The sequence below is a fragment of the Podospora pseudopauciseta genome (assembly GCF_035222475.1).
Source record: "Podospora pseudopauciseta strain CBS 411.78 chromosome 2 map unlocalized CBS411.78m_2, whole genome shotgun sequence".
NCBI lineage: Eukaryota > Fungi > Ascomycota > Sordariomycetes > Sordariales > Podosporaceae > Podospora > Podospora pseudopauciseta.
Genome location: NW_026946663.1, coordinates 1525675 through 1552463, shown reverse-complemented (window position 1 = coordinate 1552463; position 26789 = coordinate 1525675). Strand labels below are relative to the sequence as shown.

Genomic DNA, 26789 nt, shown 5'->3' with positions numbered 1-26789 from the left:
CACCGAAAGGAAACAAAAGAAACAGAACGTGACATGTTTTGCCGGTTCGGACCGATCTCACACTTTGATGTCCGATCTGGGAATACCATCATTTTTTGCCTTGTCTGGATGTCTGCCGCGACAACTGCCTGATGACAGCCGTTGAGAGTGCGGGGGAGGAGTGAAGGGAGAGAAACAAGCTTTTTAGCAAGTTGGCAGCAGGGGACAAGGTGGACAAGAAAGAAGGCCAGGGCGGAGGATTTTCTCCGCCCACTTTTCCTTTCCCAGTCAAGGCTCGAGACCAGAGAGGGAAAGCATCGTGAACATTAATTCCAAGGGCGATTAGTTTTGTGAATGAAAAGGAAAGATGAAGTTATGTAAAATCGAAACCACAAGAATATTCCTGTCCCGTTGAATCAGCGGGGAGAAGCAACCCTAACCCTGGGATGATCCATAGCCAAGAGGTTCTGGAACCTTCTTGCTCTCCCAAAATATTATTTGAAGTTCTGGACTCGACACAACTCGGCGCTACGTTTGTGAAAATATGAATAGAAGGCGAGAGAGATAAAGCATCACGGGGAATCACGGGCAGTTTAGAATGTCGTCTGACAATCAGTTCATCAAGAAGCAAAGAACAAATAGACCAGAATATTATTTTGCTCGCCAAAAAGAAAAACAGGCTTTTTTTACCTTTTGGACCTGCATTGCATGGAGAACAGACAAGACCCAAGCACCTTACCTCTTCGGCCCCTCGGGATGCACCTCTCTCTGGTTTTAAAACGGGCTGGCTGGACGGGCAGCAGTTTTTGAGGCTTTCCATCCTTCCCGTTCCAGGAACGGAAGGGATCTACGGTGTCTTTTTTTCTTTGGTGATGCATTTATTGAAGTCCTTCCCCGGGGTTGTGAATAACTAACTGCATGAAACGGGAATGGTTCCTTTGTGTGAGGTGCGGGTCGGTGACAGGGTAGGTAGTGTATGAGAATGACAAACACACACACCCACACCCACACCCCTCTTCTCGGTCTTCGGGGCTTGTTCATGGCTTTCACTGCCCTATGGACAGCTGTACTGTACCAGGCTCAGTCATGCTGCTACTACCTGCATCCTTCAGGTTATCACTGCCCCAACAGTCAATGATGCATGCCTTCTCCTACCGCCGAAGGGGTGTAGGCGGTGTTTTGTACTCTCGGGCACCTGCATTTATGACACGAGCATACCGCCTCACGGAAAGACACACTACAGGCTCGGGGCAGACACGCCGACAGGGTGGTGACATTTCCTTTGACGGGACACAAATATCTTGGTAACGGATACAGTCGGGTAGTACACCCTACGCTGTCTGGGAACGGAGTTAGGCTTCTAGACTTGTTGTGAGAGGGGCCTAGAACGTTTCGCCGATCATTCTCAGGCACCAACCACAAAAGGGGGTAGGGGGTGGCAGGTTAGGGTTTACAAAGGCTTTGATGCCTTATATGTTACACCACATTACACAAGACAGCACCAAACCTAGACTACTATATCCGCGGCCGAATACACCGCTGAAAGATCTAGATCTCTCAATGACGGGATGGGTGCGTTATCTTTGTGTGTGAATGTAGGTTAGTCAATTTCCTGACGAGGTGACATTTGGGATAGTCACTTGATGAGAATGAACGGACGCCTTGGGATAACGTTCCATCTTCACAAGAAGAAAGCGAAAAGATATCAGATCTGGATGGTCGGTGGTGTGTCACCTTCTCAATTGGATGAGTTCCAAGTCTTGTGTTCAAGACAAAGGCAGAAAGAATAGGGGACCGAGACAGTCAGAAAATAAGGGACTGAGACCCAACCACAGCCTGATTTGTTCGTATCCCGTCTGACAGAGAGGAACTGACTGTTGTATAACCTCGAACCTCACCGCCGACTTCTAGGTAAGTCATACATCATGTCGAAAATTACCAGGTGTTTCCTTCTTACAACACCCATCTCTATCCTATCCTATCCTTACTCGTGATTTGTACAACCTCTCAACCCTCCATCTTCACATCGCCGTCCCCTTCCTTTTTCATTTTGCCCAGATTCTTCAACAAGTAACTCCTCTTGAAGTACTCATTAGGATGCACAATCGTCTCCAACTGCGCAGCCGTCATGATACCCTCGTCCTTTGCCCTCCTGAGCTCGTTCTTGTGAACGTATTCAAATACCCTAGTAGTCAAAAGAATGTCAGCAATCTAGACCACCCCTCGTACGATATACAACAAGCAAATATGCAGGGTCCTTGTTTCACAACATGAACCAGTCCCCATCCCCATCTAGCCAAGACATCTGGACCTTCTAGACCTTCCCCCCCCAAGGTCCAACGATGCAAACCAACACACAACATAAACAGATCCAGAACATACCTATTACAAGCCATATGAAACTTCTGCTTCTGCTTATCCTCCCTCACCCCCTGCAGCACCCCCTTATCACTAATCCCCACCCCCTCCAGCAGCGTCATCAAATTCTGCTCGTCAAAATGCCTGTACGGACACCCATGCGCCTCCCCGTTACCGGGAGCATGCTCCGTTAGGATCTTCTGACAACTGTACGGACTGTAGCCCCCGCTTCTCCTGTTGGAGTCACCGCCTACATCACCGTAGACGTGACGGACGTTGTACCGGTATCCCTTGTTGAACTCGTCGTCGGTCATCTTGTTGAAGGAGGACCGCCAGAAGACAAGACACTCCTCGAGGTTTAGACCGATGCCCTTGAGGAAGAGGGTGTATTGCAGGCGGCCAAAGTGACGGAGCTTGGAGTCGCGGCGGAGGGTGCGGTGGAGGTGGGCCATGCACATGGGGAAGTGTTGGGAGAGGTTGTCGATGTTGCGGGCGGAGATCTCAGCGCCTTCGATGGCCGAGGAGGAGTTGGTGTAGACTGAGTCCGGGGCGATGAAGTTTTTGGAGAGGTGGTTCAGGATAGGGGTGAGGCGATCATCTTCGTCGAGGCGGGGGAGGGCGCGGGCTGTGAGCTGGGGAGAGTTAATTTAGGTATATGAGGGGGGGTTGGGAAAAGGGGTGTTTACCTCCAACGACTTCTCCAGACGGGCGTTAAACTCCGTCATGACCATACTCTGCTGCTCCCTCGATGGGACATAGGCTTTCCCCTTTTTGACAAACACCTTTCTGTGCTCGATCAAATCAGGGACTCTTTCCCAGTCTACCTTTGACCACTCCTCATCCTGCACCGTCGGTTGCCCTCTCTTGCCGGAGAACCCAACTGTAGCTGCCAGCTCGGCAGCAAGTTCCGCTTTCTCCTCCTCCGAGACTGGTTCCCAATCAAGATTCAGCGTGCGCACAAAAGCGTTGCGCTCCTTCATGTCATCGCCCTGGAAGCGCAATCTAAAAAGCATCGATTCGACACGAGTAAACCGACGGCGCAAGTCCTCCGTTGAAGAGAATGCAAGACGAAGAATAAAATGGCTGTAGTGATCTTTTTGCCTCTGGGCGAACAGCTGGGAGTGGTTCGAGCTATTGTTATCAAGAGGGAGGTATTTCTTGAGTAATGGTTCCATGTGCGCCGCTGTTTCCGCCGGTGTCTTGTTCCTGAACGAGCAAGCCTCGAGCTCGGCAAGAATCCTTAGTCTGTCGATAGCCCATTGTTCAAACTGCTCGAGAGTAATATCTGCTGTTGGAGGGATGGTGTAGAAGTTGAGGCGGTGGGGGTATTGTTGCGGCTGGTAAGTTGCCTCGGCGAACTGCTTCTTGCGATGGTCGACGACATTGCGCCTCTTGGCGTCGATACGGTTCATTGTGGTTGATTGTACAGCGCAACTTCAAGACTGATTGCTCAAGAATCACGAGCGTATGTTGCAGGTGTGTTTCGTGGAGTTGTTGACTGGACAGGTCGGCTGGCGCAAGGGTGCTGAGTTGAGTGGTGGACAATTATGGCGGGAGACGCGTCTCGACGCGTTAAGGGGATCCACCCAATTAAAAGATCTGGCGCCAATCAATCGGTTGTGTAAGTCAGCGCAAAGAACCCTAACCCTGTCCCTGAGCTCCTGGTTCGGCTCGCTCCCAGATCACAACCACTCTGCTTTCTTGTTGACAGCTTCACTCTTCCGGGAGCTTGTTGATGGGACATCTCCCTCAACACCGCAGTTAAATAATAATAAAAAGGATCAACAGCTTCAACAATGACAAAAAAGCTCGCCGGCACTTCGAATATGCAGGTTGTAAGAGGCATCGCACCCCCCGAGTGCTAGACGTCAAACTCCCCACGATACCAGCGATCGAAAACCACCTAATAACAAAGCTTACAGGTAAAATTGAACCCTGGGTTTTCTAGGCAACTGCAAACACAACTTCAACCCGCTCCATCGCTTTATCCAATCTGACCACCCCCCATTCTGACCCGGTGGCTGACGCTGCTTGCAAGGTTGGATGCGGGAAATGATATATGTACCGTGGTCCTCTTCCCCGGAGCATTATTCTTGCATCCTCTGACTTGACGCTTCTACCACTGGGCTGGTGACTGCCAGCATTGCTGCTGCTGCACACCCGCTGCCTTGAACATTGTGCGTGCTCCGTCTTTGAAGCTGCCACCACGACCATGATGGTGCAGTTCTGGTGTTGAGCTTTTCCTCTGATTATTTTCTTCAACGCAACCATTTCCATGGCAACCCCCAACAACTACATATCCACCATTCAAACTGCTTTGTGGAAATAACCCATCTGGAGTTTGAACATTTCCATTGTCTGCTATTCTGAATCAACTAAACATTCTCATCAGTTACCACCCTCTTCACCCTCCTTCGCAACCGTAACCTCGACCGCCTCGTGTCCTCTCCATGCGTGTATAGTTCATCACTGCTTGTGTCGTCATCTACCGTGTGATTGCTTTCGATTGTTCGGTATCGGGAGATTCGGTCTTGTCGTGCTTCACGTCTACGTCTGCCAGTTGATTTCCGGTGACGGGGTCCGACTTCTTGCACAATCCGATCGTTGTTTTCAGTGAGCTCATCGGATGAGTGAGCAAGAGGAAGATTAGAAGAGTGGTGGCTTGGCCCAAAGCTGATTCTTCTGAGAGCGGTTCCGATGACGATGACCAGAAAAATCGCACCGATGACGAAACAAAGAATCGAGATAATGTGAAGGCTGTAGTGTTGACTTTCTTCTGGCGTCGAGTTGGAGCCCCATAGACTAACTGACAAAGACCGCCATCTAAGCAGCGAGAAGCCGGGTGGAGGAGGAAGTGTTTTGTTTCGAGCACTCATACAGCTCGAAGCATCGAAGTTATGCTTTTGGATTATCAGTCACTTTTCCATCCGGGTCTGCTGTTACAAAACAAAAGGCCTCACTTACAGACTCGCAAAACTCGACAAAGTCTTTGGTCGAAGTCCACTGCGCCAACTCGTTTGCTGTTTTGGCCTCTATCACCGAGGAGACGGCTGCCCAGATACCCGTACAGGTCAGAGCTAGTCCAATGACACTCATCGTGATCTTCACCCAAATATCGAGCCGGCATAGCCAGGAGGTGTGTTTCCGAGGCCCTTTGGAATAGAGAACGTCCGAACAAAGCGCGGCAGCACCACTCCAAAACCATGACCAAGCAATCCATATTGTGTCTGTAAGCTGTTCCCAATTCCATATTGGAGGCATTTTGAGCATGTTACCGAGTCGAGAGTTCATAGTGATAGTTTGTTGAACAAGAAAAACGCATCAAGAAGTGCACTATGCGCCATCAGGAGGACCCTTCGCGGTCCAAAGTCGACTGTCACCTTTGACCCCCACGCCCCATGGCAACAGCGTTGACGATTTGCAAAGTCCCATCCATATCAGGAGTGGCCTGCAGCAGTTATTTTGCCCAGGTAATGCGGTCAAGACCTTGTCCGTGCAACAATGCGCGAGGCTGTAAGATTCATTGCCTTCTGATTGGATTAACCAGCTTGCCAACCCTGCCATTTCACCGAGGCGGAAGATCACGATTGCCCGTGGAGTGCCGTCCGTGCCGTCATTGCTTCGGTCTGCTCTGAAAATGGTCCTCCATGGCGGGATTTCGTCTTGAGCCCGAGTTTGGCATTCGTCACAACCCACACGTTTCTGCGTAATCACCAGCCCCTTCAATCCCACCGTTTCATCCCTGTGAGATTATAGCAAGATATCTGACTCTAGCGGTGAGGTGTGGCCAATTGCTCTCCTTTATCACAATAAAGGTGAGGCTCCGCCTGTTACCATGCCTCGGCTCAGTCTCTGAGATCTTCAGCCCTGTCCAGATCGTCATCCAGTAACGACTCCCAGTCCTCTTCTTGGGGTTGAACAAGTTCGGCCGCGGAATCTTCGGATCGTTGTGGTACTGTCTCCCCATCGTCCACCTCGCCCACTGAATCTTCCGAGCCAGCAATGTACTCTTGCAGCTTCCATATCAACATGTTCAGTCTCATGCTCGCCTGTCCCCTCAACATATACAATGATCCGTCCTGAAGTAATGTAGATTCTTGCCTTAACTTGGCCAAGTGTTCTCTGCCTAGCACCACCCGCATGTCATGCACTGCGATCTTCTCGCCGAACTTTGAGCCTTTGATAGCCATGGTCGAAATTGCTGACGGAACGGAGGCCATCGCAGGGCCAGGGGGAAGGCCTTCTGGAGGCCCGAAAAACAAGACACATTGCCGCTGCTTCAACTCGCTCACTTCGTTCCAGCTGTTGAGCTTGGTAACATATTTGCGTGGTCTGCCATCTGATCCACCCTTCTCAGCCAGATGAGCGGCATGTATAAGACCTTCAAAAACACGTTTGCGCATTGTTTCCAGCAGATAGGTATCCATGTCTTTACGCCACTGAGCATTATTCAAGGCGGATGTGTATCGCCCCGTCCCGCTCTCAGTTGCACGTAGTAGTCTGCTGGAACTCGAGGAATACATGCCTTTGGGCGTGACGAGTTCTTGTAGAAACAAACGGCTGTTGAGAGTATACGCAGAAGGGCCCGGAAGTTCGGTAGCGGCCGGGACATCCCCTCCTTCTTTCGGAACTTTACTCTCAAGATCTTGTGGCATCCACCATGTTGTTTCTGTGGTTGGATCCTGGCCGAGCTTGAAGCGTTGCAAGAGGGGTTTTGGAAGGGGTGTTCCGGTGATATCACAGGTTCTGACGCGCTCAGCGAGCATTCGGGCTGTGTAAATTTGTTAGAGCCCTGCGAGAAGCAAAGTGAGGCCTGGGACTCAACACACCATAGGGATTTCTCTCCAGTTGCCTGCGGAACTTGTCTTTTGGGCGGGCAGCATGCTTTGGCTTTGGTTTGGTGAAATTATTTCGGGCTTCGTGAAACTCTGGATCCATAATTGGGGAGAGGGGTAAGTTTCCGACGACGGTTGTGACTGTTTTATTTTCTGGATCGATGTTCAAGGATTCAACTGAGCGCTCATATGCTGACTTCTCATCGTTGTCTCTTGAATCTTCTGCCTCTCTTCGAGTAGTGTTGTGGAGTTGTCGGTAGGTTCGTAAAGATCCACATGATGAGGTATAGGATTCCAGTGCTACTGGCCTGGAGAGACCTCTGCCGAATCTTTGCAACATCTTGTGATTGTTCTTTGGAGGCCCGATGAGGGTTTCTTGTAAGTGTGTAAGTGAGAGCAGTGATATCCAAATTCTCCTGCCCACTCGGGATGTGTCCGTGCGCACCCTGTGCCGTGCGACTGTCTTGGCAGGTCGGTTGCCAAGCCGTCAACGTCAGCGGAGCTGGGGGAGCTTCTTGGAGCTGTCCCTCTCTCTCCACCATCATCGCAACCGTCAAATAGAGTTGGATTGTTTACTTTCTCGCGACCTCCCAATCCAGCTTACCACATATCGATACGCTATCATGAATACTCAAAGAACAGCTTTTCACCTGCTCAGGCGGTTAGGCGCCTCGCATTGTCGCCGCACCTCCAAGTTCAGCACATTCCCAGGCGGCATCCCTCCCACGAGTGGCGGCATCCCTATGCCATACATCACAGAAGTAACAGTACGTAGGCGAGCGCTTCTGTCTGATATCCATTTGTCTTTTGGAAAACTTACTAACTATTCAGGCTGGAGGCTGGCGAACATGTAAGCCTTGGGTTTCATGAGCATTCTAGGACTCGGCGATGCTGACCCTTCTCGAAGCCGATATCTTCTCCAAACTGCTGCAGGAACGGATTGTCTGCCTCAACGGAGCCATTGATGACACAGTTTCAGCTTCGATAGTTGCGCAGCTTCTCTGGCTCGAATCGGACAACCCCGACAAGCCAATTACGATGTACATCAACTCACCTGGCGGCGAAGTGAGCTCTGGGTTGGCTATTTACGACACCATGACCTACATCAAGTCCCCGGTATCGACTGTGTGCGTTGGTGGCGCCGCATCTATGGCGGCTATTCTTCTGATTGGAGGCGAGCCAGGGAAAAGATATGCGCTCCCACACAGCTCCATTATGGTCCACCAACCGCTGGGAGGGACACGAGGACAGGCGTCAGACATCCTCATCTATGCGAACCAAATACAAAGGCTGCGAGACCAGATCAACAAGATTGTACAGAGCCACATCAACAAGTCCTTTGGCTTCGAAAAGTACGACATGCAGGCAATCAATGACATGATGGAGAGAGACAAGTACTTGACGGCAGAGGAAGCCAAGGACTTTGGTATCATTGACGAGATCCTACACCGGAGAGTCAAGAACGACGGAACGATGCTGTCCGCAGATGCGAAGGAAGGGAAGCATTAAGGCGTTCTAGTTGTACGAAGGGCGTATGGCCGCATGCCGCAGGGGGGGATGCCTGCAGGAGAGAGTGTTATGACTGCTGCAAAAGGGGTGTTATGACCATCCATCATGGAATACACGGCCGCCAGCACCTTGCAACGGGGCCTACACCAGCATCCCGTCCGATGGCGGATACCCCCCCGGCTGTCCCGGCACTCTTGGCTTGATGTGGAGATTCTGGAATCCGGGTGTTGAACTGCTAGACAATGGCATGTATTGGAACCCCATTACCTTGACCTCCCCAATCCATACGGTAGCAGTCTGGAGACCGAGGTCAAAATAAGCTACGGGCTATCCGCATGTACTGACAGAGCTTTCTTGTAAGCAGAAGTCGTTAGCCTAGCGGAAACCAGAAAAGCCACCAACTACATAAATACTCAAGAACAATAATGGGTTCCCGTCTCGAAGTGTGACCTTCATTCTTGGGACAAAGATGACCCCATCTCACTGTCTTCTCTGCTGGCATCTTTCCTGCTGCTGGACCAATGAAAAAGCTTGTATTGGTATTCCCATGCAGCTAAAAAAAAGGGCGGGGAGCTCTTGCGGGGACCCCTGTAGTAGCGTCCCTGTGACTGTCACAGCGCACCACGACTCGGGCAGCCATCTGGAAATTTTAGCTCCGACTTCGCCCAAAACTTCCATCTTTATTCCCCAACCCGACACAGCCAGAAGAACGAGAAGGGTCAATTGACTTGTCCTCGCTGTCTATTAAGTCCCTATACCCTCCACGGGCTGTCAATTGGTTCTTTCTTCTTGTTCTCTTCTCTGGCACAGTCATCGTCATATCAGCCATGCTCCCCTCACTTCTGAGAGCTGGTGCTCCCAGAGCTCTGGCCACTGGCCGGGCCCTGCCCATGAGGAACCAGGCGTATGTCTCCTCCATCAAGCTTCAGAGCTGCATATTCTATCGCCGAGATCAAGAAGCTTACTGTTATCCTTCTCTAGCCGCCTTCTTTCTACCACTGCCCGCCGCTATGCCGATGAGAAGCTCAACAGGGTCTCGGCCACCATCACCCAGCCCAAGTCCCAGGGTGCTTCTCAGGCCATGCTTTACGCTACTGGTCTGTCTGAGGCCGACATGAACAAGCCTCAGGTCGGTATTTCGTCCGTCTGGTACGATGGCAACCCTTGCAACATGCACTTGCTCGACCTCTCCGGTCTCGTCAGAGACAGCATCAAGAAGGCTGGCCTCGTGCCCATGCGCTTCAACACTATTGGTGTCTCCGACGGTATCAGCATGGGTACCACTGGTATGCGTTACAGCTTGCAGAGCAGAGAAATTATTGCCGACAGTATCGAGACCGTCATGAATGGCCAGTGGTACGACGCCAACGTTTCCCTGCCCGGTTGCGACAAGAACATGCCCGGTGTGTTGATCGCTATGGGCAGAGTCAACCGCCCTAGTATCATGGTGTATGGTGGTACCATCAAGCCCGGCTGCAGTGCTGGTGGCGAGCCCATCGACATTGTCAGCGCTTTCCAGGCCTACGGCCAGTACCTTTCCGGCGAGATCGACGAGAAGCAGCGCTTCGACATCATCCGCAACGCTTGCCCCGGTGGTGGTGCTTGCGGTGGCATGTACACTGCCAACACCATGGCCAGCGCCATCGAGACTCTCGGTATGACTCTCCCCGGCTCTTCCAGCAACCCCGCCGAGGACCCCAGCAAGAAGGCCGAGTGCGAGAGCGTCGGTGAGGCTGTCAAGACCCTCCTCAGAGAGGACATCCGCCCCCGCGATATCATGACCCGCCAAGCCTTTGAGAACGCCATGACCGTCGTTACCGTTCTTGGTGGCAGCACCAACGCCGTCCTCCATCTCATCGCCATCGCCGACTCCGTTGGCATCAAGCTCACCATCGACGACTTCCAGGCCGTTTCCGACAGAATCCCCTTCCTCGCTGACCTCAAGCCCTCCGGCAAGTACGTCATGGAGGATCTCTGTAAGATTGGTGGTACCCCCTCCCTCCTCAAGTTCCTTCTTAGGGAAGGTATCATTGATGGCTCTGGCGTCACCGTCACTGGCAAGACCATGAAGGAGAACGTCGAGGCCTACCCCGACTTCCCCCCCGAGCAGAAGATCATCCGCCCCATGAGCGACCCCATCAAGCCTACCGGTCACATCCAGATTCTCCGCGGCTCCCTCGCCCCCGGCGGCTGCGTCGGCAAGATCACTGGCAAGGAGGGTCTCCGTTTCGAGGGTACTGCCAAGGTCTACGACTACGAGGATGGCTTCATTGAGGCTCTCGAACGCGGTGAGATCAAGAAGGGCGAGAAGACCGTTGTTGTCATCCGCTACGAGGGTCCCAAGGGTGGTCCTGGTATGCCTGAGATGCTTAAGCCAAGCTCTGCCATCATGGGCGCTGGCCTTGGCAAGGATGTTGCCCTCATCACTGATGGGCGCTTCTCCGGTGGTTCTCACGGCTTCTTGATCGGTCACATCGTGCCCGAGGCCATGGAGGGTGGCCCCATTGCCCTTGTCCAGGACGGTGACAAGATTGTCATTGACGCCGAGCAGCGTGTGCTCAACCTCGAGATCCCTGCTGAGGAGCTCGAGAGAAGAAAGAGCCAGTGGAGAGCCCCCGAGTCCAAGGCCAAGAGGGGTACTCTTAGGAAGTACGCCCAGCTGGTCAAGGATGCCAGCCACGGCTGTGTGACTGATGCTTGAACGGGCGTAGAAGCTCGGGAACTTTGAAGGGATGGAGAAAAAGGTATAATTTAAGGGTGGGACTTTTTGTTTTGTACATATACTGATCTTGTTTTTATTTTGGCATGGGAAAAGGGCGCTTATTGTTTGCCTGTTTTTGGGTGGTTGGGTGCGGAAAAAGATATACCAGGTTGGCGGTTGACAAGTATAATCAAGCAAGAATTTGATGAACTTTTTGTTACATTGGGTTCCAATTAACGACACGGACATGATCTTCTCGTCCTGGTATAGTGCTAATGATCATGCATGTTCCAAAATTTCCCAACCTCTATATCCGATCTTGATTCCTTCCAGCTTGCCTGTAAATGCGCATCAAAAACATCAAATCACAAACCCACCCCTGACTATTTGTTTCACCACAGCTCTACCTTCTCCTCTTATTCCAAGCCTTAACGAAGGCATCCTTCTCCTTCAACGTCAAGCCCACCCTCTTCGCCCTCCCTAACCTAGCCAAGGCCTCCGCGACATTGTCCAGCAGCTTCTGCTCCTCCACCGTCACCCCGTCCTCCCCACTGGGCGTGCTCTCCTCCTGGCCTGAAACCCCATTGACGGCCTTGCTGGTATTCACCATCCCCTCCGCAATCCTGACCCTAATACAATGCGTCGGCCGCCCCAGCAGCTTCCACAAAAACTGGATCCAAGTTCCAGGCACGGGCGTCGTAATATCAGGTGGCGTATACCTCATACTGACAGGGAAGATCTTTGCCTCAGCCGGCACAGTCAACAATGCCGGGCTCAACGGCAGAATCCCCTTTCCATTCGTCGTGCCCGATTCCGGAAAGATGGCAACAACCCTGTTGGGATTCTTCTCGATGATCGTCCTCAGGTCGGTGAGACTACTTCCCGGAGGGGGGGAAAAGGGGGCGGGGGACAAGGCATTGATTATTGCTGCGATGAGCGAGATGCGTTGGACTTTTCGGGAGTGGGGGTAGGAGACGACAAAGATGGGGTCGAAGACGGCGGCGAGGTAGAGGGCGTCGACGGGGGAGGTGAAATTGGCGGCGATGAGGGAGCCGGGGTGGGGGACGCGGGAGGGCGGTTGCTGGGAGAGGGAGCCGCGTTTTACGCCGTCGAGTTGGAGGTCTACCCACCAGATTCCGGGGATGGAGAGGTAGGTCCAGAGGAGGAGCTTGTGGGCCACGGCGGGGAGGGGGAAGTGGTGGAGGAAGAGGAAGTAGAGGAGGGTGTAAGCGAGGAAGATGGGGAGGCGGATGAGGAAGAGGATGGTGGAGGTTAGGTTGCTGAATATGGAGGTGGGGGAGGAGGTGGGCATGAAGGGGGATATGCCGGACCCTGTGATGGAGAAGGTTAGCGAGGGCGTGACATGGTTAGAGGGGATGGGATGGTAAAGCGGGGGAGAGACATACCTCTGTCGCGAAACTGGGAGAATTTCTCCATGATGCGATGGGATGGGGTTGCGATGCGCGGCAAGGGCGGTTGCGGTCCTTGGGATTATTTTAGTGCCGTATGTATGCGAGGATGGGGGTGTCGTGAGTGTATGTACCGCAGTAGTAGTTGCGTAAAGTGTTGATCCGTGTGATACAGGCAAATGTAGGCCTGACGTACGATTAATAGATTTCAGAGGCTTTCACTGGCCAGATATTTTGAAGACATCATGCCTGTCCAGTGGAGCATGTGAACGAGTGGCACGTGCGCTGTAGGGACCAGACTCGCTACGGAACTCTGGGACAAGGGCAACTGGAGACACTGGCTCACTGGGGACGGTGTGGCTGGAATGATTCCGGCGGGATGAGCAGATCAAGGCAGATGAATGGACAGGAGGACAGGAAAGAAAGCTGTACCCTAACCCTTTGAGCGGGGTATTCCGGGACACACATTGACACACCGCCCCCCTTGCCCCGTGGAAACTAGTAGATGCAGCTCTTCCAAGAGAAGCTGGCTGGGACTCCGCATCGGATGAGAAATTAATGGGGAGAGAATCTGCTTGACATCTTCTGCCTCTTCATCCTATCCGTCCAAGCATGCCACTCTCTCGCCAGTCTCTGGATTGCTGGCCCTGCTCAATCCACGTTTCCTTTGTTCACCATGTACCCCACAAAACCCCACACGGCGTCGTCCCAGCGGACCCCTCCCATTGGCTCCCGTAAGCAGTTTCGTTGCCCCGGTGAAGTAAACACAGCTTCTACCATCCGTCTTTCTACGCTACACCCGTTGAGGAGAAGAGGCACCAGTCCAGTCCCAAGTCCCAGGGAAGACCCGCCTCTGTTCACGACTGTGTCGCATCCCCCAACTCAAACTGGAGCACTGCTCCTATCGCTATCCTATCTGCTCGTCCATTTTCTTATTCCTCGCATGCGCAACGGAGCCAACGCCAACATGGAGTCTACAGAGAACGGCGGTGTATGTTTTGAAGTCTTTCTCTCCATCTTTGATGCTGCCCTCGGACCCCCGACCCTGACACTGATATTTTGCGACATCTAGACCTTCCGCTCCGGCCTTCGCGCCCCTCGAGTCCACACGAGCACCACGACCACGATGGCCCCGAGCGCATACCTCCAGGAGATCACCAATTCGGACCAGAACGCGCGACCTCACCCGTCGGGCCTCCTCCCGTCGAAACGCACATACAATGGCGCCGGTACGTTGTCGTCACCGCCCAATCCATGCCATCCACTTGCCCTGACTGACCGAAAAGGATCTTCTGTAGTCCCAGACCGCGACGCCAAGCGCAAAACACTGGCGGAAAGAGCTGGTGAGCCTATCTCCAAATCGCAACTGCCAGCAGCTACGCCTTCGGTCTCGAGAATGACGGGCATCGGCCTCAAACCCACATCTATCGCATCTCTTGCATCTGTACGTTGACTGTTATCTCCGACTCCTACCCTGCAGCCCACTTCCCATTGCCCAATCTATCCCCACTGTCCCACACGCCATATTCCTACTCGTCGTTGGGCTCAATGTCGACCCCAAAAGAGACCAGTAACAAGAAGAGCCCCAACCCGCCGGCATGGAAGCGTCTGAGGGGCTGCTGTTCAGATACCTACCTGCGCCGCTCCTCCGACGATTGCGACCCATGGACCGACTCCGCTGGCACTGAACTTGATCATGTATTTTTCTTGCTTGCCTTGCCACAGGCTTTGATGCTAACCCTGACTTGTCGTAGACTCACCAACCCACTACCGCAACATCCTCACGGCCACCAACCACTCTTCCAGGAACCTCCCGCCATGCCAGCACCAACAGCTTTTCGCGAACCATGGGTGCCGGAAGCCGCCCACCAATATCAGGCCGAGCACCCAGCTCCATGGGCTTCAACCCATCGAACACCAGAGGAACTACGAGATCTCGGCCGGCGACAGCGATGAGCGGGCGATCAGCGGAAGAAGATGGAGGACCAGCCGACCAAAAGAAAAGTAGGAATTTTTCTGCTTCCTTACAACCCCGTACCAAGAAAGTGCGGACTCAAAGAGGACGATCTACAGCCTCTGAACAGTCCGTCGGAACCCGCGCTCGAATGCCTAGCAAAGAGGAGTTGACGCTCAGCAAGCGGATGGGCAACCTCTCGCTCAATGATGACGTCGGCGACATAGCTAGCGGAAATCAAGTGATATCCAAGGCAAAAGAGCACTCCCTTTCTCTTATGTTTCAGCCGCCCGACGGACAAGAGCAGCGAAGTTCGACTCTCCAGAACCGCCGGGGGGGAGCTACCAGTCCGGACCCGTTTAGGACCACCAACTCTCAGGCCAATTTTCCTAGTGTACCAGTCACCCCGCCACAGATCCGGAATGGTCGTGTGGCATTGGAGAAGCTGGGCACCGCGGTCAGGAGCATTGCCCAGACCCCTTGTTCTCCTACCAAATCTCCGTCTCCTAAAAAGTTACCATTCTTGACCAAGGACTCACATTTAAAAACTTTCACAGGCTGGGACGTAGACGGTCGGCTTCACGAGTTCGAGACACAGTTCAAAGAGATGAAAGAGGCCTTTGATACCACCATCACCGACAGAAAAGCCCTCGAGGAGGCTATTCAGTTTGCGAAGAATAGGGGTAAGTTTGGCGGAGTGATATCCAGAGTTGGGGACTAACGTGCTGTTCTAGCGAGTGATCTTGAACGTGAGCAACAACGGTTGATGGACCAAACTACACAACTACAGGGACAGATCAGCTCTTTGCAACATGACAACCTCTCCATGCAGCAAGAAAAGCAGTCATTAATCCTACAGTTCGAGAGCGAGCGGCAAAAGCACAAATACGAACTCCAGGACAAGTCACGAGAGCATCAACACGACGTCGAAGAAATCAAGCGAGGGTTCAAGGCCGAGGTCGAACAGATGAAGTGGGAACACCAACAGGCTTTGGAGGCAATGGAGAGACAATACCGAGCGGAAATGAAGGACCAACAGGCCCAAAACTCAAAGGAGCTGGAGGAGCTACGGGCCAAGTTGGGGTCAAAACAGGAGGACATGAATCTGGAAGTCCTCCGAAAAGACCGCCAGATCCAGGAATTACGGTCCCTTATGGAAGGTCTTAAGCTGGACTTGGACCGGGAACAGACGGTCAAGGGTAACCTTCAGCAGAAACTGACCGAGATGTCGACGACAAATTTGACTTTGGAGGACCGGTTACGAGGCCTTAATGCCAAGATCGAATTCCTGGAATCCGACAGCAAGCAACAATCAGACTCGTTTGCTCATATGGAGGCCCGGCTGCAGGATGCTTTGCGGGTCGCTGAGGAAGCTCGCGAGAAGTTGATCAAGGAGGAGACGGAGCGCCGGGTTCTGTTCAACAAGTATCAAGAGCTAAAGGGCAACATCCGTGTGATGTGCAGAGTACGCCCCGTGCTTGGGAATTCGGAAGGCAACCCAGCTCAAATCGGCTTCCCTGACGAGAAGACATCGGCTCAGATCGACGTCACCCAAGAAGAGAAGAACAGCATGGGCATGGTGAGCCGAAAGGTAGTCCCATTCGAGTTTGATCGTGTGTTTTCCCCAGCGGTCCACAACGAGGAGATCTTTGGAGAAATTTCGCAGCTCGTGCAGAGCGCTCTTGACGGCTACAATGTCTGCATCTTCTGCTACGGTCAAACAGGATCCGGCAAGACCTATACCATGTCCTCGCCCGATGGCATGATTCCCAGAGCCACCCACATGATTTACGAGACGATTACGAAGTTGAAGGAGAAGTCATGGACATATACGATGGAGGGTAGTTTTGTCGAAGTGTACAACGAAGAGCTCCACGATCTTCTCACGCCTGGCAGAGAGTCAGATGGAAAGAAGAAACTCGAAATCCGTCACGACGACAGCCGCAAGCAGACGACAGTTCTCAACTGCAAGACAGTGGCGCTCGACTTACCCGATAAGGTCGAGATGATGCTCAAGCAAGCCCAGAACAACCGCAGCGTTGCCGCTACCAAGGCAAACGAGAGATCTTCACGCTCGCATTCCGTCTTCATTCTGAAGCTGGTGGGCGAGAACTCGGCCACCAACGAGCGTTGCGAAGGCACTCTCAACCTGGTGGATCTTGCTGGTTCCGAACGTTTGAAGCATTCTCAAGCCGAGGGCGAGCGCATGAGGGAAACGCAGAACATCAACAAGAGCTTGGCATGCCTCGGCGATGTTATCGAGGCTCTGGGACGCGGGTCAGGCCACGTCCCATACCGCAACTCCAAGTTGACGCATCTCTTGCAGTACTCGCTCAGCGGGAACTCCAAGACGCTCATGTTTGTTATGGTCAGCCCACTAGAGGCCCATCTAAAGGAGACAATCACGAGTTTGCGGTTCGCCACCAAGGTTAGTACCACATCTCTCAATAAGGGTTTACGACAATCACTAACATGGCTCAGGTGCACAACACCCATATCGGTACGGCCAAGTCGACGAAGAAGCTTGTCAAGGACCGGGTAACCGACTATTAAAGAGCGTCATAATGATCCCATTTCTTTTTTTGATGTTTCTTTTCTTCTGTGTGTATATGATGTTGAGAAGGACCACCTTTTTGCTTCTGGTTTGGATGGGAGCCCTTGGATGGATTTGGTGGGTGGGCCAGGGGCATATGGCAGGCAGGCAGGCGGCGACGGGGCGTTGTGTTATGAATGATACCATGAATCATTGTCTTTACTATATTGGGCCGGCAGCAAAGAGGGCCGGCGGGCTGGAGTACAAACAGTATAAAGTTGTCAGAGCTGAGGAGATCTCGTCGGCTACAAGTTTTCTAGTATTTCTATTTTTAAGACCCCACGAATTATGGGCATGATTCGGGGGTTTCTTCTTTTCTGACCCGAGGGGCAAGATGGGGGTCGGTTGGAGAGAGAAAAGTTGAAAAAGAAGGTAGAGTTTGGGGGCGGGTGAACAGAGTTGTTGGTTGTAGGTTTGATGGGGAGTAGAAGCTTCCTGGAACACAATTGAGGTATATATGCTTGATACTGACAGAGGTTGCGACGTGCGTTGAGATATAATGACAAGCTCGAAAGCCAGCGTTGCAGCGTTGCTCAGACTCGGGTCTACAATGAATTGTTTTGTGGATGATGTCACTGGACATTAAATTGATAGGCATGTCAGCCTCGGCAGTCAGCTTTACCGAGACACAAACAGGCAGGCTGCCGTTGAGATAGCATCGAGAAGCTTTATTCAGTTCAGCCAACAAGCCACCATGAACAGCGGATTCTCGGAATGCTGGATGTTTACCGCGCCCTTATTTTCCCTTCCATGGAGAGCGAGTCGTTGACATTCGACAAGGGTCTTCCCCGCAACACTTGTTCCCAATGTAGGTGGGTCATTACAAATCGAACCTCTCAACCTCTCTAGTCACCCACCAGCCTGTTCCATTCCTTTCATGAGATCGATAGTACGGCAGACGGCGCAATTGTCGATCCGGCTTCTGAGAGGGTCGATTCGTCATCATTGACTAGCGGACTGGCATCGCCTATTTGTAGCATCTTCGTGAAAGTGTTGATGAGAGGATTAATAAACCCCATCATCTTGTTCAATACCCCCACTCAAATTCTTCCCCTCTCTTTGTATTTTGGAGAGTACATACATCATTTGAAACTAGTCCTCGGCAGCATACTCCCGAACCGAGCTTCAGTTAACTGCGGCTTGATTTGTAAAATAGGAGCAGCGGATTTCTAACCTGAGCTTTAGTGAGTGTTACACCAGTGCCCACATCATCCCTTCTCATCATACCTACCTTGCGTTGCACAATCCAACAATATACTTCCGTGTATATATAAGAGAACTGCTGCTGTTGTAAAGAAAATGACTGACCCCTCCCCATCAATGCAGCGCATTTCCCAGCTCGCCTCCCACTTGACCAAGACTCATCCCAAAACTTTCTTACGGAACTTTACATCCAAGATGGCGTCGAACAACAGCAACATCCACCTTTACACTGTTGGTACACCCAACGGAATCAAGGTGTCCATCCTTCTCGAAGAACTTGGGTTGCCTTACAAGGTGACGCCCATTTCTTTTAGTAAGAATGAGCAGAAGGTATGTTCCCCCCTCCGCTCACATAAGGTAGGTTAAATGTGATGTTGATGTGGAAGCGATAGGAGCCTTGGTTCTTGGAAATCAACCCCAATGGGCGGATTCCTGCCCTGACGGACACCCTCCCGGATGGCACACCGATTAGCCTTTTTGAGAGCGGGAGTATCATGCAGTATTTGGTGGATAGGTATGATACCGAGCACAAGGTTTCGTACCCCAGGGGGAGTAAGGAGGGGTATGAGGTGAATAATTGGCTGCATTGGCAGATGGGGGGGCTGGGTGAGTTATATGACAGTGAGAAGAAGGAGATGGATGAGTTGATGCTAATGGTGTTTGATGACAGGGCCTATGCAAGGTCAGGCAAACCACTTCTTCCGGTATGCCCCCGAGAAGATCCAGTACGGAATTGATCGGTATCAGAATGAGACAAGACGGCTGTATTCGGTGATGGAGAGGCAGCTTGAGAAGGGTGATTATTTGGTGGGGGATCGGGCTACGATTGCGGATTTTGCTTGTTGGGGGTGGGTGGCTGCTCATCACTGGGCTGGGGTGAGTCTGGATGAGTTTCCCAAGCTGGAGGCGTGGCTGCATAGGTTGTTGGAGAGACCCGGGGTGGAGAAGGGGAGGCATGTGCCGAGTCCGCATACGGCTTTTGATATGAAGAATAAGAGTGAGGAGGAGCTGGAGAAGGAGGCGGAGAAGAGCAAGGCTTGGGTGCAGGCGGGGATGAAGGCTGATGCTAAGAAGTGAGGGAGGGAGTGGAAGTTGGTGGGAGCGTTAGGGAAAAGAAGTAGGCTGTAAGATGAGGGCTGTAAGGGTTGTTGATGGAAGTGAATATCGAGCTATGAAATCAAACAAATAGACTTTTTCAGACTTGGGACAGAGTCAACATTTTCATATCTTCAACATCAATTCATTGCCCACCCAGAAGCCGTATATGAATCGGGATCCCTCCACATAAGTGGGCCCATCTGAACGCGCGCCGCCCAATCACGTGTAGCGCCACTCAGCCTCGATCGGGCTAGCGTTAGGTGGACAGTTTCCTGACAAGATCGAGATGCGACAAAACTTCGCCCCAGGTAAACCTATCCCAAACATCAACAACTCCGCAGAATCAGCGCAAGCGTCAAGATGTCGTGGAGAAATCAAGGAATCACCGGTTCCAACAATATTCCCTTGGGGAAAGCCCGTCGTTTGCACGGCGATGGCGATGGCAACGACAGCAGCACTTTTAGTCCTCCCCCGGCCTCCAACAACGGATCTGTTACGAATGGAGATCGCGACGTGAAGCGTGGCCGAAGCCCTGAGCGTGGTAAGTTTCCATACTCTCACCCTACCTTTGCTAATGATAATTCAATGCTAACTTGACTTGTCCAGGTAACAATGATGATGGTCCGAGACGTCGCAAGAAGAGAAACCGCTGGGGCGAGGCGACCGAGAACAAGGCCGCTGGCTTGATGGGTCTTCCCACTGCCATCGTCGCCAACATGACCAGCGAGCAGCTCGAAGCATACACTCTCCACCTCCGTATCGAGGAGATCACACAGAAACTCAAGATCGACGATGTCGTTCCTGCTGATGGAGACAGGTGTGTTTTACCATGCTATTCCGTCCTCAATCTCAAATACTAACCCACTATCCTAGATCGCCCTCCCCTGCGCCCCAATACGACAACCATGGTCGCCGTGTTAATACCCGCGAATACCGCTACCGCAAGAAGCTCGAAGACGAACGCCACAAGCTGATTGAGAAGGCGATGAAGACGATCCCCAACTACCATCCTCCCTCGGACTACCGTCGCCCAACCAAGACCCAGGAGAAGGTCTACGTGCCTGTGAACGACTATCCAGAGATTAACTTCAGTATGATTGCTAACCCTCAAACCTCTCTAACCACACCCCCTTCCTTGCTATTGGTGCTTTGCTAGGCACCTCAGTCGGCGTAATGCCTGAAGCTGCGCCTTGCGGGCATCTACATGCTAAACTCCAGCCCTAACCTAACTCGTTGTACCACGATATCCAAATGACTAACACTTAGGTTTTCCGTATTAAAGTCGGTTTACTCATAGGCCCTCGCGGCAATACCCTCAAGAAGATGGAGACAGAATCCGGCGCCAAGATTGCAATTCGCGGCAAGGGCTCCGTGAAGGAGGGCAAAGGTCGTTCTGACGCCGCTCACTCCAGTAACCAGGAAGAAGATCTCCACTGTCTCATCATGGCCGATACTGAGGAGAAGGTGAACAAGGCGAAGAAGCTGATTCACAATATTATTGAGACTGTAAGTTTTTCCTCCCCGTATGCACTGGAGTGAAGATACCCGCTAACATGTTGGCTACAGGCTGCGTCTATTCCCGAGGGTCAAAATGAACTGAAGCGCAATCAACTTCGTGAGCTTGCCGCCTTGAACGGTACTCTGCGTGACGACGAGAACCAGGCATGCCAGAACTGCGGCCAGATCGGTCATCGCAAATATGACTGTCCTGAGAAGCAAAACTTCACGGCCAACATCATCTGTCGTGTTTGCGGCAATGCTGGGCATATGGCTCGTGATTGTCCTGATAGACAGCGCGGTGCCAGCTGGCGCAATGATGGTCCCATGGCTAACCGCACTGCCGGCCGTATCGGCGGCGGCGGCGGCGGCGATGCTGTGGATCGCGAGTATGAGGTGAGTTCTGCCCTTGCGTCCCTTTCGGTGGTGATATCCATATGCTAACCATGTTCTACAGCAACTTATGCAAGAACTCGGCGGCACTGGTGCTGCTCCTGCCATGATCGAAGCCGGGCCTGGATCCAACGGTCCTACTGGTCCTGCTGGTGGTGATTCGCGGCCTTGGGCCCGCGGTCCTAGCGCCCCAACCGGCGGTCCTGCTCCCTGGCGTACTCGCAACAACGATCGTGATGACCACCATGGTGGCGGTGGTGGTTATGGTGGTCCTCCTAGCGGTCCTTCAGGTGGCCCTGCACCGTGGGCCCGTGATCGTGGTGACCGTGATCGCGGAGACCGTGGTCGGGACTATCGTGATGACCGTGGCGACCGTGGAGATCGTGATGACCGGGGGTATCGTGGTGGACGTGATGGTCGCGATGGCGGTGACAGCTATTATGGCAGTGGTGGTGGTGGTCACAACTCATACGGTGCTCCCCCTCCGCCACCTTCGGCTCCTGGGATGGCCCCATGGCAACAGCCTGCTGGTGGACATGCGGCCTACGGTGGATATCCTGGCTACGGCGGCTATGGTGCTCCTCCTGGAATGCCCGGTGCGCCTCCCAGTTTGCCTCCCCCTCCTCCGGGCGGTGCTCCTCCCGGCCTCCCTGGCGGCTTGAACGCGCTCATCCAGCAATACGCCAACGCAGCTCCCCCACCACCCCCTCCGCCTGCGGGTGAAGCACCTCCTCCTCCGCCCATGGACTTGCCGCCTCCTCCTCCCCCGGGGGCTTAGTGGTAGCAACCGGTGGAACGACTGACCGATAAGGATCTGACCTGTTATTAACGTTGCTTGGCTCAGCTGTTTCATTATTATTGGATCCTTGACCTCTGATGGTTAGGATGTCTGGCTTACATGTAATCAGGCACAGTGGAACTAACGGTCTAATTAGTATACAGCAACATAGAACTTGTAATTTCATTAGATTCAAAGTATTGTAGACATGTGTTTATACTGTGATTCTTTGTTGCTGCTCAGTGACTTCAGCAGGAGCTTGGGCCATTTCTTACGCAAGCCCGCTGCACAACGGGCCTTGGCAAGCCCCACTCACCGGCCGCCTTTGAGCTCCCCTAGCTCTTGCAGCTCTCTCATGTTCAGATGATCTCGTCGCCTTCCCCGACATCGCCCATGCCCTGAACTTGCAGAGGCAAAAGAAGAAAACAGCAGGAATTCCCAGGGGTTCCAACTGTGTTGAATCCACAAAGGGAAGAAGGCTCCGTCCCGACCAGTTGCCTCAACGCAACAAAGACGAGACTGCCCAGTTGGCGAACCTCGAACGGTTGCACCGCATCCTCCCCCTCCACCATCATTTACACACACCTTTTGGGACTCGGACTCGACCACCCACTCACGCGTGTTACCTATTGACTTTTCCCTTTCAAGAACTATCGACGGCGGTTTTGGCTTGCAGTACCTAAATCACTCTTAGCTTTTTTCACATGTCTTGAGATTCCCCGCACCAAGAAGAGAAGCAGCTCTCTCATATCACCGAGCCAAGCACAGCACTCTTGTGTTTGTTGCCCACCATGATCAACCCCATCTCGTTCCGGCCGGGGCCGGTGACGTTTTGGACGACGCTGGTCTACCTCGCCCTGCTGATCCCGATTGTCATCATCAACGAGACGGTCCCCCCTGCGCCGGCGGCGGCGGACGATGGCAAGATTGAGGGGGTGAACCTGACGGAGGCGTGGCTGGACCTGACGAGGATCACGAGGGGGTATCATCCGTATAACAGCAGGTTTAACGAGGAGGTGAGGGGGTATTTGCTGGGGAGGGTGGGGGAAATATTGGAGGGGAGTGGGGTGGGTGGGAAGAAGGGAAATGTGACGGTTTTTGATGATTTGAGGAGCAATGTTACGGGTTTGATGGCGGGGAGCGTGGTGCCTACGCCGGGTAGTGCTCAGGTGGCGGCGTATTTTGAGGGGACGAATATTTTGGTTTATGTTAGGGGGAAGGGGGATGATGAGGGGGATTGGTGGAGGAGGAGTGCTGAGGGGGGAGAGGTGGAGGGGGTGAGAAAGAATGAGAGGGGCTTGGTGTTAGTTAATGCGCATTACGACTCGTGAGTTCTTTACGATGGATGATGTTTTGAGGGGTTGGTGATACTGATGATGGTGATAGGGTTTCGACTGGGTATGGTGCTACGGATGACGGTATGGGTGTTGTTACCTGCCTGCAGGTGATCAAGTACTTTGCTCACCCGGATCACCAGCCGGAAAGGGGCATTGTGGTGATGCTTAACAATGGCGAGGAGGATTACCTGTACGGTGCGAGAGCGCTGGGACAGCACCCGTTGAATCCGTATATCCATACGTTCTTGAATCTTGAGGGTGCCGGTGCTGGAGGACGGGCAAATCTTTTCCGGACTACGGACAGAGAGGTCACGGCTGCGTATGCTGGGACTTCGGACCCCTTCGGCACGGTCATTGCTTCTGATGCCTTTGGGCTTGGGTTCATCAGGAGCGGTACTGACTACTCGGTGCTTTACGATGTGTATGGGCAGCGAGGACTCGACCTTGCTTTCTTCAAGCCTAGATCGAGATACCACACCAATAGGGACGATGCTACTCACACGTCGAAGGCCAGTCTTTGGCATATGCTCAGCGCGGCTATCCACACGACCAGTAAGCTCTCGGGGGATACTGGGGATACCTTTGTTGGCGCTCGGCCTGATGGCGCCCGCAACAAGGTCCGCAATGGCAGCCCAAGCAACGGAGTGTGGTTTGATCTCTTTGGCAAGGGGTTCGTCAATTTTGGCCTGAGAGGCATGTTTGCCTGGTCGCTGACGGTGCTGGTGGCCACACCTCTGATCTTGGTGTTGGCCACGTACATCCTTCACAAACTGGACAAGTACTACTTTTTCACCTCAAGCGTCAGGACGTATGATCAGCCTGACTTTGAGCCAGTGTTGGTCGGCGGGTGGAAAGGTACTTTTCGGTTCCCCTTCGCGTTTATTGTTTCTGGGGCGCTGTCGCTTGCGGTGGCCTTCTTGATGAGGAAAGTGAATCCTTTCATTATCTACAGTCATCGGTATTCTGTGTAAGTTTCTCTCTTGGGGATTAATGGGGGATGGTGTGGCTAACAACGAGCAGGATCGCTATGATCTTCTCCCTCTTCTACTTCACCTTCTGGTCCATTATGCGCGGCGCCAACTTTGCCAGACCCAGTGCGCTTCACCGGGGCTATGTCAACATTTGGTTGTTCATCCTCGGCTGGGCTACCCTCGTTGCGGTAACCGTGACGGAAGATCGCTTCAAGCTCGGTGCCGGCTACCCCATCGTCTTCCTACAGACCGCTGTCTGCCTGACCACCTTCCTCACTCTCTGCGAGCTCTTTGCCTTGCCCAAGAAGACCGCCTGGGGTCAGCAAGTTCGGGAGGATCATGAGGTTCACGATTATTACCAGCCCCAGTCGGGCAACAACAATACTCGTACTGAATCCCCTCCCCCATTGCCGCAGATCCCTCACCAACCATCTCTAGTGCCGCCCGCCACGCGGGACTCGAATGCTTCCACTCTGCGCCAGGGAGACGGTAACGACACGGACGACGAAGACGCGGCAGTACCGACTGAGCGCACGCCGTTGGTGGGCGGTGGTAATGCCACGAGCGAGCACTTCCGCACGACCTTTGCTACGACGTATCGCCGTTCGATCACAGCGTTGGTCAATGGAGCTCGCAAGTACGGGCAGGATGGCGACGAGCCGTTTGAGCATGAGCAGGCTTGGTCTGGACGCTTGCCTTCTTGGCTGTGGTTTTTCCAGTTTTTGATTCTGGGGCCGTTTACGATTATCCTGGGGGCGCAGACGGGATTGATGCTCGTGGATGCTGTTCATCAGACTGGTGCTGATGGGAGCAACTTGCTGCTGCCGTATTTGATTGTTTTCGCCTTTACGGTGTTGGTTCTGCTGCCCATTACGCCGGTCATTCATCGGATTAGCCATCATATTCCGGTTTTCTTGTTGGTGGTGTTTGTTGGCACGCTGATTTACAACTTGGTGGCTTTCCCGTTTTCAGAGGAAAGTCGGTACAAGGTGTACTTTGTTCAACAGATCGATCTCGACACGGCGGATAACCGGGTGTGCTATAACGGGGTGGATGAGTATGTTCACAAGATCATTGCTGAGCTGCCGTCGGCTTCGGGGAGGAATGTTAGCTGTGGGGAGTCGAAGCGGGCGGAGCTGGTCAGTTGTTGCTATGACGGGGTCGATGTTGCCCCTCGGCTGGGAAGTGAGACTCCTGAGGAGGACACGCCAATTGAGGAGATCTACAAGAGCCTTGCTACTGTCACTGCCACGCGCGGTGAGGGGAACAAGGCCCAGCTGGAGATCGAGGCCGACAATACCAAGGCATGCTTCTTGGAGTTTAAGCAGCCCATCTCGGGATTCAATGTTCAGGGAGGTTCGGAATGGGATGATAGATTTGGGCAGTTCCCTGAGGGTGGGATTAAGCAGTTGAAGCTGTGGCATCGGCAGAGAGGGGAGAGGTGGGTTGTTGATGTTGAGTGGAAGGATGCTGAGAAGTTGGAGGGACAGGTGGTTTGTGCTTGGAGTGATGCTAATGAGGCGGGGACTATTCCTGCATTGGATGAGGGATTGAGATATTCACCTGTTTGGGCGGCGATTACAAAGTTTGCGGAGGGGTTGGTAGAGGGACGGAAGGGGTTTTCGGTGTAGAATAAGATGAGCAGGGTGTGAGAGCAGGGGGGAAGATGGGAAGCGTGAGTTGTGGTGTTCAGTGTGCCTGGAGTATTCCTAGGTATCGATATGGTGTAGGAAACCTAATTGACCTTTCAGATGTTACGTAAAAGATTGAGCAAACATTGCGGAGTTTTGAGCAGATGTTTGCATGTTTTGCCATGGCTCACCTTGTGTCAGGGGTTGTTTGCTATTTCGGTCTCATGTAAAGTGCTGGCAGCACCCATTTCGCCTCAAGGACAGGAATATCCTGTCATTCTTTATTAAAGGCAGTCAAGCACAGATCGAACATGATCAGGCACCGGGTGTTACACCCGTTTGGTATTTTCTTTGTGGAACCTGTCATTGTGCTGCTGTGAACCTTAGGGGTATACTTCTACTACGAAAGGAGCGATAAGGGTAGAGAGAAATAGGTATACAGACGGAACTCTTGTGGCACTTGCTCTCTTGGACAGGAGGACGAAGACTGGGTTGGCAAGACTCGACAAGTGAGACGAATGTTGAGTATGGTTTGAAGAACTG

General features: G+C 52.8%; 10 protein-coding genes across 10 annotated transcripts; 6 read left to right on the top strand and 4 right to left on the bottom strand.

Annotated features, from left to right (window-relative positions):
- Positions 1-1709: 1709 nt before the first annotated feature.
- Positions 1710-3749, bottom strand: PRI2 (DNA primase subunit pri2; the record flags this gene model as incomplete). Its single annotated transcript, XM_062909430.1, has 3 exons — positions 1710-2164; positions 2362-2969; positions 3024-3749. 3 exons carry the CDS (start codon positions 3747-3749, stop codon positions 1987-1989), a joined length of 1512 nt encoding a protein of 503 aa, XP_062768213.1. The 3' UTR covers positions 1710-1986.
- Positions 3750-4712: 963 nt separating this feature from the next.
- On the bottom strand, positions 4713-5628 carry REG1_1 (protein phosphatase regulator; the record flags this gene model as incomplete). The annotated part of the gene is made up of 2 exons (XM_062905541.1): positions 4713-5237; positions 5302-5628. 2 exons carry the CDS (start codon positions 5626-5628, stop codon positions 4713-4715), a joined length of 852 nt encoding a protein of 283 aa, XP_062768212.1.
- A 554-nt stretch (positions 5629-6182) lies between these two features.
- QC763_203910 (uncharacterized protein) lies at positions 6183-7589 on the bottom strand (the record flags this gene model as incomplete). The annotated part of the gene is made up of 2 exons (XM_062909429.1): positions 7167-7589; positions 6183-7108 (listed from the first exon to the last, which is right to left on the bottom strand). The coding sequence occupies exons 1-2, from the start codon at positions 7510-7512 to the stop codon at positions 6183-6185; spliced, it is 1272 nt and encodes a 423-aa protein (XP_062768211.1). The 5' UTR covers positions 7513-7589.
- Positions 7590-7698: 109 nt separating this feature from the next.
- On the top strand, positions 7699-8681 carry QC763_203900 (uncharacterized protein; the record flags this gene model as incomplete). The annotated part of the gene is made up of 3 exons (XM_062909428.1): positions 7699-7939; positions 8004-8022; positions 8080-8681. The coding sequence occupies exons 1-3, from the start codon at positions 7796-7798 to the stop codon at positions 8679-8681; spliced, it is 765 nt and encodes a 254-aa protein (XP_062768210.1). The 5' UTR covers positions 7699-7795.
- Positions 8682-9508: 827 nt separating this feature from the next.
- On the top strand, positions 9509-11640 carry ILV3 (dihydroxy-acid dehydratase ilv3; the record flags this gene model as incomplete). Its single annotated transcript, XM_062905540.1, has 2 exons — positions 9509-9585; positions 9663-11640. The coding sequence occupies 2 exons, from the start codon at positions 9509-9511 to the stop codon at positions 11380-11382; spliced, it is 1797 nt and encodes a 598-aa protein (XP_062768209.1). The 3' UTR covers positions 11383-11640.
- vps66 (Lysophosphatidic acid:oleoyl-CoA acyltransferase 1) lies at positions 11481-13201 on the bottom strand. Its single transcript, XM_062909427.1, has 2 exons — positions 12789-13201; positions 11481-12714 (listed from the first exon to the last, which is right to left on the bottom strand). Exons 1-2 carry the CDS (start codon positions 12817-12819, stop codon positions 11786-11788), a joined length of 960 nt encoding a protein of 319 aa, XP_062768208.1. The 5' UTR covers positions 12820-13201; the 3' UTR covers positions 11481-11785.
- A 63-nt stretch (positions 13202-13264) lies between these two features.
- Positions 13265-17298, top strand: KAR3 (kinesin-like nuclear fusion protein; the record flags this gene model as incomplete). Its single annotated transcript, XM_062909426.1, has 6 exons — positions 13265-13782; positions 13864-14020; positions 14090-14235; positions 14546-15428; positions 15480-17173; positions 17227-17298. The coding sequence occupies exons 1-6, from the start codon at positions 13468-13470 to the stop codon at positions 17296-17298; spliced, it is 3267 nt and encodes a 1088-aa protein (XP_062768207.1). The 5' UTR covers positions 13265-13467.
- A 1339-nt stretch (positions 17299-18637) lies between these two features.
- GST2 (Glutathione S-transferase 2) lies at positions 18638-19618 on the top strand (the record flags this gene model as incomplete). Its single annotated transcript, XM_062909425.1, has 3 exons — positions 18638-18871; positions 18934-19147; positions 19212-19618. The coding sequence occupies 3 exons, from the start codon at positions 18638-18640 to the stop codon at positions 19616-19618; spliced, it is 855 nt and encodes a 284-aa protein (XP_062768206.1).
- Positions 19619-19999: 381 nt separating this feature from the next.
- On the top strand, positions 20000-22526 carry BBP1 (Branchpoint-bridging protein; the record flags this gene model as incomplete). Its single annotated transcript, XM_062909424.1, has 6 exons — positions 20000-20180; positions 20246-20456; positions 20513-20730; positions 20922-21145; positions 21206-21532; positions 21594-22526. The coding sequence occupies 6 exons, from the start codon at positions 20000-20002 to the stop codon at positions 22305-22307; spliced, it is 1875 nt and encodes a 624-aa protein (XP_062768205.1). The 3' UTR covers positions 22308-22526.
- A 348-nt stretch (positions 22527-22874) lies between these two features.
- QC763_203840 (uncharacterized protein) lies at positions 22875-26569 on the top strand. The gene is made up of 3 exons (XM_062909423.1): positions 22875-23634; positions 23694-24611; positions 24665-26569. Exons 1-3 carry the CDS (start codon positions 23099-23101, stop codon positions 26244-26246), a joined length of 3036 nt encoding a protein of 1011 aa, XP_062768204.1. The 5' UTR covers positions 22875-23098; the 3' UTR covers positions 26247-26569.
- Positions 26570-26789: the final 220 nt, after the last annotated feature.

What these genes read in the sequence shown, in the direction of transcription:
- vps66 (XM_062909427.1), bottom strand. Translation starts at nt 12,819, where the DNA reads ATGGAGAAATTCTCCCAGTTTCGCGACAGAG. An exon ending in CTCCCAGTTTCGCGACAGAG is followed by an intron (nt 12,715 to 12,788) that starts GTATGTCTCTCC and finishes TCTCCATCACAG; the next exon opens with GGTCCGGCATATCCCCCTTC.
- QC763_203840 (XM_062909423.1), top strand. Translation starts at nt 23,099, where the DNA reads ATGATCAACCCCATCTCGTTCCGGCCGGGGCCGGTGACGTTTTGGACG. An exon ending in GTTAATGCGCATTACGACTC is followed by an intron (nt 23,635 to 23,693) that starts GTGAGTTCTTTA and finishes TGATGGTGATAG; the next exon opens with GGTTTCGACTGGGTATGGTG. An exon ending in TACAGTCATCGGTATTCTGT is followed by an intron (nt 24,612 to 24,664) that starts GTAAGTTTCTCT and finishes AACAACGAGCAG; the next exon opens with GATCGCTATGATCTTCTCCC.